Raw genomic sequence first — 12,000 nt, forward strand, 5'->3', positions numbered from 1 at the left:
CCTTTCAAACCTACGCTCTATAAATGATATTGTTTGGGCCTTTTCACGTGCGGACCTAACCCTGTTACGGTTCGTTACAAACTGTGTCCTTACAATTGGCGCCGTCTGTGGGGAAGGCTTGTGTGTTAGCACAGGCGGTAGGTCGAGAGAGTCCCTTTATCATTTTCAACGACCGATTGTAGCGTTTTAGCGTAAAATTCCACTAGGGGCTACGCTTTGTAGCGTCAGCCGCACAGATGGTTCTAGGGGCTTGGCCGAGGAGTTAATTCCCCCAAAACCAAGGTCTCATGCCATAGCCGAGGGGTTAATTCCCCCAACTACTTATCAAAATCAAGTTTTGGATAGAACCAGGGTATTGCATGGTCCTCAGACTCAAACCTATGGGGAATCCAACTACTTATCAAAATCAAGTTTTGGACAGAACCAAGGTATTGCATGGTTCTCGGACTCAAACCTATGGGGAAACCAACTACTTATCAAAATCAAGTTTTGGACAGAACCAAGGTATTGCATGGTCCTCAGACTCAAACCTATAGGGAAACCAACTACTTATCAAAATCAAGTTTTGGACAGAACCAAGGTATTGCATAGTCCTCAGACTCAAACCTATGGAAGGGTTGGCTACTTAATAAAAATTCTAAGTTACTCAATCCTCGGATCAAATACTAGAAGAGGTTAAAGCTATGAAGGTTATTAGGAAGATGGTAAAACACCTTATTACTCAGCAACCTATGGGGGCTATTCATTTTTGGTTATATGTCTTCGGATGATTACCTCTAACACCACACTGAGCATTCAGCTATCGTCTCGGCTATTTTGGGGTATGTATCATTTTCTCAGGTCAGTATTATTGTGTCAGGCAACTCTGTTAAGTTCATAATAATATATTTTTCTTAGCAAGGGCTTCAACCCTAATTATTATTTGTTCAAGTTAGCATTATTGTGCCGAACAGCTCTCGTAAGTTCATAGTAACGTCTTTTTTCTTAGTAGGGGATTTCGGCCCTAAGTATTGTTTTCTCAGGTCGGCATCATTATGCCAAACAGCTCTAATAAGCTCATTATAAGTATCTTTTTATGTTTTTCTTAGTAAGGATTTCCACCCAAAACATCATTTGTTTAAATCGGCACTATTATGCCGGATAGTTTCAATAAGCGCAGAGCAAGATCTTTTTTAACTAGGATTTTGGCCTTAAGCATTATTCAAAGTACATAAATAAAAAAGAAGTCGCAAAGTAGCGCGTCTATTTACAACATATCCATTCCAAAAAGAAGAGATAGAACATACGAAATAAAGCAATGATGATTTTTATTAATATAAAGGGGTATTACAGTGTACAAAGAAGGGCTTAAACAAGCATATATAGAAAAACGAGTTACTAAAACGATAAAAAAAAAAAAAAAAAACAAACGAACAGCCAGAGATCTTTTTAAGCTCTGCTCCCAAGACTTTCCAAAACTCTGCTCCATTAGCATCCATATTGAGAGGAGGACCTTCCTCGGTGGGAGAGGAGAAGAAGAGGAAGAAGGAAAAGCACCAGGATGGATCTGGTGGTGAAAAGAAGAAGAACGAGAGACAAAAGGAGGCACCAGTGAACAAAGAGATGAAGAAGCAGGGGCAGTTAGTCCCTGCGTCAGTCCTAACTCCTAACACACTGGTGCCATGTTAGTTATGTTCATAAGAGAGCGGCTGGTACTGATAATGGGTGACCCCAGCTCAGTCGCGCCAAAAGTTTGACGCGACGAGCTCCCGCTTCGGATTTTGGCTGAAAGGAGGGTAAGAAGGATCTTGAGCCTCTGCCATCCCTGCCCTGACCGAGCCATTTTTAGCTTCATAAGAACATGGTATTTCTGGGAAGAGTATGGTTCCTTCATTACTTACTCCTATCTTGAGCGTATCACGATTTAAGGTGTAACTAGCGGATAGAGTAAACTCTGGGGGAGGCTATGAGTTTCAGGTGTCAGGAGGATTAAAAGGGTCTCTGTACAAGAGAAATAACCTCTTATTTCTTTTCTCATATAAAGGGCAAACCAGGAGGCATTTAATTCGTCCAAGTTTCCAAGAGAATCGGTAAACGGGAATATGCCCGTTCCACTTCCTCACGCCGTCAATAACTGTCGAATGTAAATAGTCTCGTAAATAGAAATCATTAAAAGCGCGTTTCGGATAATGAAGTGGCAGGAACACCTCATGAATAAGTTCAAAGGAATGTCTCGTAACCCGGTATGTTTCCTGGGTAGATGAAGGGACACCCACATTGATAAAGGGCAGATTTAAGTAGACCGCAATAAAGACGTGGCATTACCAAAACCCTCCTCTCCGACCAAGGGGTCGGACAGCAGGATTTTGAGGGGCTATTGTGGAGTCCAATAACTTGAGACCCTGCCCCATTTCTACATTGGGGCTCAAGGCCCGGGTCGAGGAAGGTTATGGCCGAGAAGGGGTAATTAAAGTCCAAATAGTTTTGAGACACAGCCGAGGATGATTTTGTCCTCGGCATATCCGAGGCCTCATTGGAGAGAAGGGCAAAAACGGTATAGGAACAGCATGGAAAAAAAATCTAAAATATCTAAGTCAATAGAGAAGGGTATGCTGGAAAGTATAATGACCAAGGAAAGCTGCCCTTACTGTCATTCAATACTCTGCACCTGACAGAGCCATACTCTCTAGCTTTTACAACCACCCCCAACTACTCTGGATATGGACTAATGGGACAAGTATTAGTCTTAGAGAAGTCGATCCTACACGTGGAAGAAGGATAAGGAACCTAGGCTAGTATAAAAGGAAAAGTAAGCAATCTAAAGAAGGGGCTGGGAAAAATGGCAAAAAACGAGAGCCTCCCAGCCCGCCTCCAGGAGAAAGACTCCTAGGGCGAACACGATTTAAGCCATGTATGAACGCCACGAAAAACCCGCCGTCTGGTGACTAAGGCCTAGCCTTTCAAACCCACACTCTATAAATGATATTGTTTGGGCCTTTTCACGTGCGGACCCAACCCTGTTACGGTTCGTTACAAACTGTGTCCTTACAGTCCCCTATACCTGAAAATATACATATATATTTAAGAAAGTCTAAAAATAAACATAATTTTTATTTAAATAAAATAGAACCAATTTTTTTTTCTTCATTCCAACATATTTAGGGCTTATTTGTACATAGCAACAGAAAAATTGAAAAGTTAGAAACTTTGTTGATGTACTGCACCACCAAGTCTCCACACAAGTCTCTCTCTGAGTCTCTGTGTGTGTGTTTGCCTTTTTTTTTTTTTTTTTTTTTTGTACACAGGTCATAGGTGAAAGATTGAGAGGCTGTTTGGCCAACCAAATTTGATAACTCAATTCTCAGTTTCCATAACTCATAACTCAAAAATAGTGGGACCCATAGCAAAAAGGTTGTTTGGCCAAACGATAACTCTGTTTCCATAATTCTGTTTTCATCACTCAATTCTCTGATTTTTGAGTTATGAGTTATGGAAACTGAAAACAACCAAAGGCTGTTTTCAGTTTCCATAACTCATAACTCAATGGCATTTTCGTAAATAAACACACATGGAGGGACCCATAACCGCAACTTTTGACCACCTTTTGACTTCTTCTTTTTTCACTTGTTCGGTCTTCAATTTAGGGTTTTTTTTTTAATTTTTTAATTTTTTTTAGCTTTGGTGAGTTTGGGTACTGAAAAAAAAAAGAAAAAAGAAAAAAAAGAGAGAAAAAGCTACACCGGCTAACAGGTATGGACCCACAAATAGTGTGAAAAATATTGAGTGATGGAAATTGGTGATGATGCCAAACGAGTGTGAAAAATTGAGTGATGAGTGATGAGTTATGAGTTATGAGTGATAGAAATTGAGTGATGAAAAATGGTTGGCCAAACAAGCTCTGAATCTCTCTCTCTCTCTCTCTCTCTCTCTCTGTGTTTGCCTCATCTTTTTTTTTGTACACAAGTCACAGGTAAAAGATTAAAGCTTTTGTTTGTGTCGTGGGCCCCTCATCCTTATCCCCAGGTCCCCGAACTGCGCAACAGTGCTCTATCTATGCCCTATAGTTGACCGACTCTATCTATGCCCTGATACCCATTGTTTTTAACTCTTTCCAAGTACAATTTGCTTTGTTTTGATTTTTTTTTTTTAATTTACTTTTCATTGCTTTCTTTTTTATTTTTCTTATAATATATTATTTATTATTATAATAATCAATATATTATACACAGTATATACTACTATATTAGCATATATTTAGTTGTTGTTTATTATATTTTTTTTTTTTATGAATTGACCTTTGAATGAATGTTTGTCTTTTATTTAACAATCGTTGGACTATTAGTATTTTTTTAGTATATTTTTTAAAATCTCAGTCATTTCATTTAATGGGTGATAATTTAATTTGTTAAATCTAGGTTCATGGGCTACTTTAGGACTATTGACTCAATTGTCAAAAAAAATGAAGACGATAATTTAGAAAATAGTACACTTTTAGGTTATAATGTTGAAGCGTCAACTCCTAATGAGTCAGAAAATAGAAATACATTTTTGTTTATAGCACATATTGAGTTATGAAGTATTGTACATTATTATTTTATATTTTATACACACAAAAAAACAAAATTTATATATAGCCCTCCCAAAGATAAATTCCTGGCTCTGCCACTGAATCCAATATAAATGATCTTGTCTAGTTAAAAATAATTCGAATTTATCAACTTTTTACATAATATTATGAACAATCGTTATTTATTAGGTAATTAGAAACTTATATATATATATATATAGTGTGTGTATTTTTTTTTTTTTAATTATACCTGTGCATATTCACTCAACTAATTAGCAGATAGGCTAGTATAAATAATTGAATCCAAAGTTGTTTCACCATTTTTTTTTTTTTTATGGTGTTGTTGTTTCACCATGTTAAAGCAAGGTTGACAAGTTCACCAAATTATATTCCCTCTCGTATCTTCCTTATCAGGGTATACGGTGCGGACTTTTCTTCTTCTTTTTTAATATATAGGAGGAAATGAAGGTTTTATAAGAGTGAGCCCCAAATCCAACCGAAATGAATAATCAACCAAGGTACTTAATAAATAATAATCAATATAGACTTTATCGTTAATTCACAACTAAATGGATAAGTTTACGTTTATAATCATTGGGGTTTTTTTTTTTTCACATGTTTTAGAATTCCACACGCTTTTGACAATAAAGTAGGATTTTTCACTTTTCACTTGTCCAATGAATTGGACGAAAGTAAAGCATTTGGCCTTTGATTTTGTCACGCATGAATAACGAGTTATTCTTATGATTTTTGACATCATAGATTATACATGTTAATCAAAGTTTTGGCTTGACAAACACGTATAATAGTGATCAATTTTTGAGTTTAGGATAAGTTTACTCCAGTTACGCTCAGCTTAATTAGTTAAAATGCTCTTGTATAGCTAAAATTGATCGAAATATCGAATTCAAAGTTGATATATATATATATATATATTTATATATAGGATAAACGACAAAATTTCATTCAAAAACAAAAGCTATATATACAATTGGATCCATACTATTCGAGCTAGAGGAGAGGAGACACCATTTGCCTCTGCCATATTTCTCTAATTCCCTTAACAACAAACAAAGACAAAAGGAAATACTTCCTATACATAACAACTAAACTTTTAGAAAACCTCAAGTACAAAACTACCAAAATTAGCTTCTAAATCTTCTAAAGCATCGGCAGTAGCAGATCTGGATAGGGAGACAGGGTTAGGCCATGTTGTGCCTTGTCGAGCTTCATTACGATTGTACCAAATCATTTAAATAGTTGTAAAAAATATTGTAATCTTGGGGTATTTTAATCTATTTATCATTTGGTCTACAACATCAACAAAAGATATAGATTTAAGCCTATTTAAGTTTGTCAAGTTTACTAAATTATAAGTGTAGGTCGTTTTGTTACTTTTTTTTTTAAGTAGTTAATTGCAAGGGAGGAGCACAACCTAGCTACTTAATTAATATAAATCAAGATTGAGTTTATCACAACCAATTCCATTAATTATAAAAGACCTTTATACATGTTTTACAATACATGTTTTCACGCGTTTTGGAAAAAAAAGAAGAAAAAGGTAGGGTTATATATATAAATATATATATATATATATATATATATATATACACCTGTCAGATTCAACTGACCAGATCACCAAAATATACTTTGTCTTTGCTATATAAGAAAAGCATGTGTATGATTTCCAAACTTTGAGCTTAGAAGCTTCCCAAGTTCCTTTCAGCTTAGCTATAATTGGCTTGTATATATGGCTAAAATCAAATCTAAAGTCGTTTCATAGTGTGAATTTAATTAAGGTTGAAATTCACTAAATTAGATTCCCTCTAGGGTCTTCCTCCTGAGGTTAATTATGAGGACAGGTTTGGTTTTTTATTCTTCAAAGAAATTATGTGGAAGTTACTAAAATTTTTTACTACACATTTAGTGTGTGTTTGGATTCCACTTAAGCTACGCGTTTTCGTTCCTTCTCTTTTATTTTTTTTTTTTTACGCATTTTGGAGTAATGCGGTTACTGTTCATGCACTATAACCGCAAATGTTGACTTTCCACAGTGAACAGTGTATACGTGCACTGTTCACAGACCTACAAATTACACTTTTCAGCAACTTTTTCATTAAAAATGGGTCCTACGGTACTATTTACACATTTAAAAATTATTTTGCTACAGTGTTTTCAATTTTCAGTTTCAGCAAAATAAGTTTTATCCAAACAGACCCTTAATGGTTATTGAAATTTGGACTTAACGTTAGCTTACTCAAGTTTCACTTAGCATAGTTATCTTCTATGACTTATAATTCAGCTTAAATTGTTTCATTTCTGTAAATTAGTGATCAGTAAGGATGGCAAATTCACATGATAAAACAGGACCACCATATGTTTGTCCAAATTGGAGCAGATTAATTTTGAGATTTCTTGAAAAAGCCACAAGGCTAGGATAGGAGATTATATATTACGAAATTTAACATACAATAAAAGAAATAAAATCCTTAATTAAACGAACCAAACACAAAGTTATGACCTTAACTGGGGAAGGTAAAATAAACAGGTCGCTTTTAGAATTTCATAATTCGTTTTGATAGACTTTTTCCTTTGAAAACAAAGAGATTTTTTCAACACGATCTTGATGACATGAATGTGAAAGTTGGTTTTAAAGCTAATGCATATGAAAATTTGATTTGATTTTTTTTTTTTTTTTTTTTTTAAAGATTTTACAAATTAACAGTTTCGCTAATACAGATCAAGGAAGTCTCATACTATGAAATTGGGTACCTTGCTTGACCGAAAGAGGGAAGGTTCCAAAAGACTAGAGAAAACGAGGTAGGTGTTATAGATAAACAAATTGTATACGACTTTTTTAAAGCTTGACTAGTTATATAGGAAACAGCCATATATCTTGGAAGCCATTAAAGAAGTTGGAGACAAAATACGTAATATTCTATGAGCCAAAACGTTACCAGCCGTATTAATTTGAAGGTCAAGGCTTCTCATTATATGCAGTTTTTTTTTTTTTTTGGGTAGGTAAAAAAGAGAATATATCTTTTAAAAAGTTTTAAATTGTTAGATTTAATTAGTTAATCCGTAGTGTCTACTCTATAAGTCTATATCGTAATTGATGTTTTCTTTAACAGCATGATGCGCCAATTATTGGATGTTATACATTAGGAATTTCATGCCAGAGTCATAACCTTTTTTTATTTATTTTTTATTTAATTTTAAAATTTAGTCATTTATTACTTTCATACCATATTAAATTGAAAATATTGACCAATTAGTTATTTTTATTTTTTAAATTGAGAAATTTGATATCATCTAGCTAGGTGTAGGTACGTATTGCCACCATCACATAATCTTACAAAGACTATTATTTGTGTTACCTTGGTCTGTATGGAATATGCATGAATTGCATGAGTTTTTCTAGGGTGTATAATAATTTCACTTTTTTACCTCTTTCGAGTAATAATTTCATTTTTTGATGTATAATAGAATCAAATTTACAAATCAAATTTTCAGTTTTTAAATACAAAACAAATGGAGTAATGCTATGGATATTTCACCTTTAATTTATAGGCTTTACAAATAGATGTGTCAAATTTTAAACACAACACAAAAAAATATAGAAATTTATTTATTATGTTATTGATATGTTACTATGACATTCTTTGTCATGCATACTTGTAATAATTTTTGTAGTAAAATTAGTAAAACTTTTAGCTTTTTTCAAAAAAATACAAGTGATGCTACACTAAAAATAGATTTGCACCAACCATTATAAATCGCCACTACAACATCCAAAAATGGCCGGTATAGAACCAATGGGGCTACGCCTATTACTAGGGTCGGCTCATAAGTGACAAAACACTACATATCTTACTTGTATAGAATCTTGATCTCAAGAGTTTGATATTATGCTTGAGTTTGAGCTCGAGCTTGACTTGACTAATGAATCAAGCCAAACTAAGTTGAGCTCAAGTTATTAGACTCTCTAACAAGCTCAAGCTCATACATTGTTTATAGACTTGATTAGTCAAACTTGAACATGTTAAATTTATCGTCGAGCCAAAATTAAACATTTAATATTGGACAAAGCTTGACTCATTTATAACCTTAACCCCAAATAGTGTTTTTGGGGCCATAATTTCCTCAACACTCCCTTTGAATCTATATTGTTTATGTACACCATGTAATACGTGTGGACATATGGAAAAGAAAAGAAAAAGGACACTTGGTTTGAAATAGAAAACATTATATGTATACAGTGCATTGGATTTTTTTTTTTTTTTTCAACTACTATTGCTTTATTTAAAGCAAAAGTTCAAAACACACCATTCAACTTTGATAAAACTAAATTCTAACTATAATTAAGTAATCACACACCTTCCTTCCAACCCCTTTTTCTGAAGTACATAAATAAGGGAGCAAGCATGCATTAAGCTAAAGTGCAAAACTAAACTAAACATTTTCAGGATAAGAGAGCGCCGCCGCCGCCGCTGCCACCACCACCACCACAACTACATTCCCCTTCATTACTGCACCTTCACCCACACACCAGAACTTGGTATCTCAGCATGCACCACAAACAACATATAATACCCCTGCGGCGCAATCTCAGCCGTCGATGGCCCTCTCACTGTCACTTCAAACGTATTTGGTGCCACACGCGTTGCCCCAATCAATTTCAACACCACCATTCTCTGATTCATAGAGAATGAATGTGTTGTGAACGATGGAGCAATTAGCCTTACAGACAAAAACTTTATTGAAAAGTACTCTGGCACCGTGAACACCAACGCGGAAAACTCCCCATACCCTAAAACCTCGTTTTGAGTCAGAATTCTCGGCCTAACCACCCCGTACTGCTCCGCTAAATAGGGTGGCGAAAAGGCCTCTAAGCTTAGATCAGTGGGGAACTCAATTCCAGTGAAGTTATAATACATATGTGGATTGCTACCGCCTACTATAACCCGTCCATCGGGCACTAAAACAGCCGAGGAATGGTATAATCTTGGTTTTGGGGAGGTGGCCATGAATGAGAACCGCCCGTTGGGGGGCTGAGAAAGGCGATAGAGGACGGGGGCTCTTACCGGGGCATGACCTTTTTCCCATCCGGCGGTGCCTTGCCTTGCACCATTGATTATAAGGACATCTCCTGTAGGTAGGAGCAACATGTCACCCATGACTCTTGCTATTGGCATGTCTTCCATCACCCAAGTAGGGTTTTCATCACTAACATTTAGCCTTCCACACGTTGAAAGCGCTTGTCCATAGCTCCCATGTGCAGCACGACTGAAGCCATCTTGTGGTGCACCACCACAGACCATGATTTCAGCTACAACATTGGGTAAGTTTTCATCAAGAGGGAGCAATACTGATGAGCCTGAGCTCGGATAGTTGCGAGGATCATTGCCGGGAATACGAGGATACTCTTTCAAAACGCGGTTGTTGTTGTAATCGAGTAATATCGATCTTGTATTAGCGAAAACGAATAAGTTTCCGTCTGGTAAAAGGTGTAGAAATGGGTACAAATTGTTTTCACTTTGATCCGAAGTTTCAGCTAGAAAACTCAGCCTGAAAAGGCCTAAAGATGAAGAGTACATTTGAGGGTAAAACTCATAATTGAATTGTCTTCTCCCTCCAACAATAATAATACGACCATTTGGTAGTATTTGATTACTTGCATACCATCTTCTTTCAATTAAGTAATTTGGAAACTCAATCCAATCACAATATTCATCGATGCAAGGAGTGAATGACCGAACAACATGGTCACCATCGTTGAAGCCACCGATTTGGATGAAGGTTCCGTTTGGAAGAACAGCCCCAGAAGAGCACCAAGTGTCAGTCTGAACCATAAGAGGTCGGAAAGTATTGGTGTCAATATCGTAGAGGACAGAGTGAGCAGTGCAATCGATTTCGAGTGCAGTGTCTTGGGAGTCATACCGGCAAAGGCCATTAGGGAGTGAGAGGTTAGACTGGCCAAAATCGGTGCGATCAAACATGATGAGTTTGTTGTCATGTAAGACTTGCATGTGCATAGCAGATATACCTATGGATGCATGCAAAAGATGCCACTCGCCTTGGCGGCCAGTACTTGGAGGAAGTGTTTGACAAAAAACCAAGGTGTTATAGACAATGTATGAGACCAAAGTTAGGAAGAAGGTGATCATATTGCCGGTTGACATTGTTAATGTGGCAAGTAATAGAAGAGAAAGATAAGTGTTGGTGGGCTATGGTTGAAGTTTCTGGTTTGTGAAAGAGTTGGTGCAGTGAGGTTGATAGAACAGTGAAGGAAATGTGATTATTGATATGTATATAATAAGCATTTAGATACTGAATATATAACAATTAACCGAGGAAGCAGAGTTAATCTTTTCAGGGACTATTTGGCAGCTAAAAAGTTTCAATCAAGAAGTGCATCATAAGCTCAAGAAATATGATATTTAACATATATGCGGCTGAAATAATGCTCATTTCCTTGGCAAGTTCAGAAACTTTAGGGGCGCATAACAATGGCTAAATGCTTTGGCAGCATTCAGTAGAAGTGGGATTTATTCCACAAAAGAAAATGAATACTGATAATCTCCATCATTAACTCCCAACACACAGAGAAAGTTAGAGGAAATGGAAAGAGCTCCTCTACAATTACAATCACATTCAATAGTTGTTTACCGTTAATCATATATCTAGTATAATGTTAACCATATATATATATATATATATATATATATCTCGTATAATCTGCATTGTTTTATTGATTTGCTCCAATTTTTTTGTATTAATTTATTTTGGTATGCAAATAGGTTACGGGAGTGATAAGAAATTTACTACAAAATCACGTTATTCATCATGTCATAGGATCCTCTGCATTTTAAGTTTATCTTACAATTTAGATTTTGTTTGACTCTCATAATGTAAACTACACCTTTAATTTAAAATAATTAATTTGAACTATAAAATAAATCAATTTTAAATTGAGGACTAATGATTAATACAATGTTAATTATGGCTAGCTAGAACTCTCTTTTTAAATTGGGAGCATAAATAAACTTTGTCAAATATGGGAGGCAAGTTTGCACCCACATACGGAGGTCTTTATATGGCGAAGAGGGCTTTCTAAGGAGGAACACTTATTTTAGTTAATATGGATGAAGGTGAATTACATGTGCCTGTCATTTTGATTATGCCATAAAATTACTATATATGTATAAGAACATTTTATTATGATTTTCCTTTGGTTAAATGTACACTACTACTAGGCAAATCAAAATATCCCATTTATTTATGAGAAATACTAACGGATACTTTTAAGGTAATGGTTAACAATCTATTTAAAAAAAGTTTTTATAAGAAAAAAAAATTAATATTTTGATAGTTTTTTTCATTTTTCATAAAAATGGTGTGAAAACTTTCCTAAAATGGATTGTTAACCATTGTTCTAAGGGTACTCCTTAGCA

The 12,000-nt window shown here is 35.4% G+C and overlaps 1 protein-coding gene across 1 annotated transcript; it reads right to left on the reverse strand.

Moving 5' to 3' along the window:
• Window positions 1–9,031: 9,031 nt before the first annotated feature.
• Window positions 9,032–10,728, reverse strand: LOC115982453 (aldehyde oxidase GLOX-like). The gene has a single exon (XM_031105063.1). The coding sequence runs from the start codon at window positions 10,726–10,728 to the stop codon at window positions 9,073–9,075; it is 1,656 nt and encodes a 551-aa protein (XP_030960923.1). The 3' UTR covers window positions 9,032–9,072.
• Between the last annotated feature and the right edge of the window lie 1,272 nt (window positions 10,729–12,000).

Source organism: Quercus lobata, chromosome 3, assembly GCF_001633185.2.
Source record: "Quercus lobata isolate SW786 chromosome 3, ValleyOak3.0 Primary Assembly, whole genome shotgun sequence".
In the NCBI taxonomy this organism is placed as follows: domain Eukaryota; kingdom Viridiplantae; phylum Streptophyta; class Magnoliopsida; order Fagales; family Fagaceae; genus Quercus; species Quercus lobata.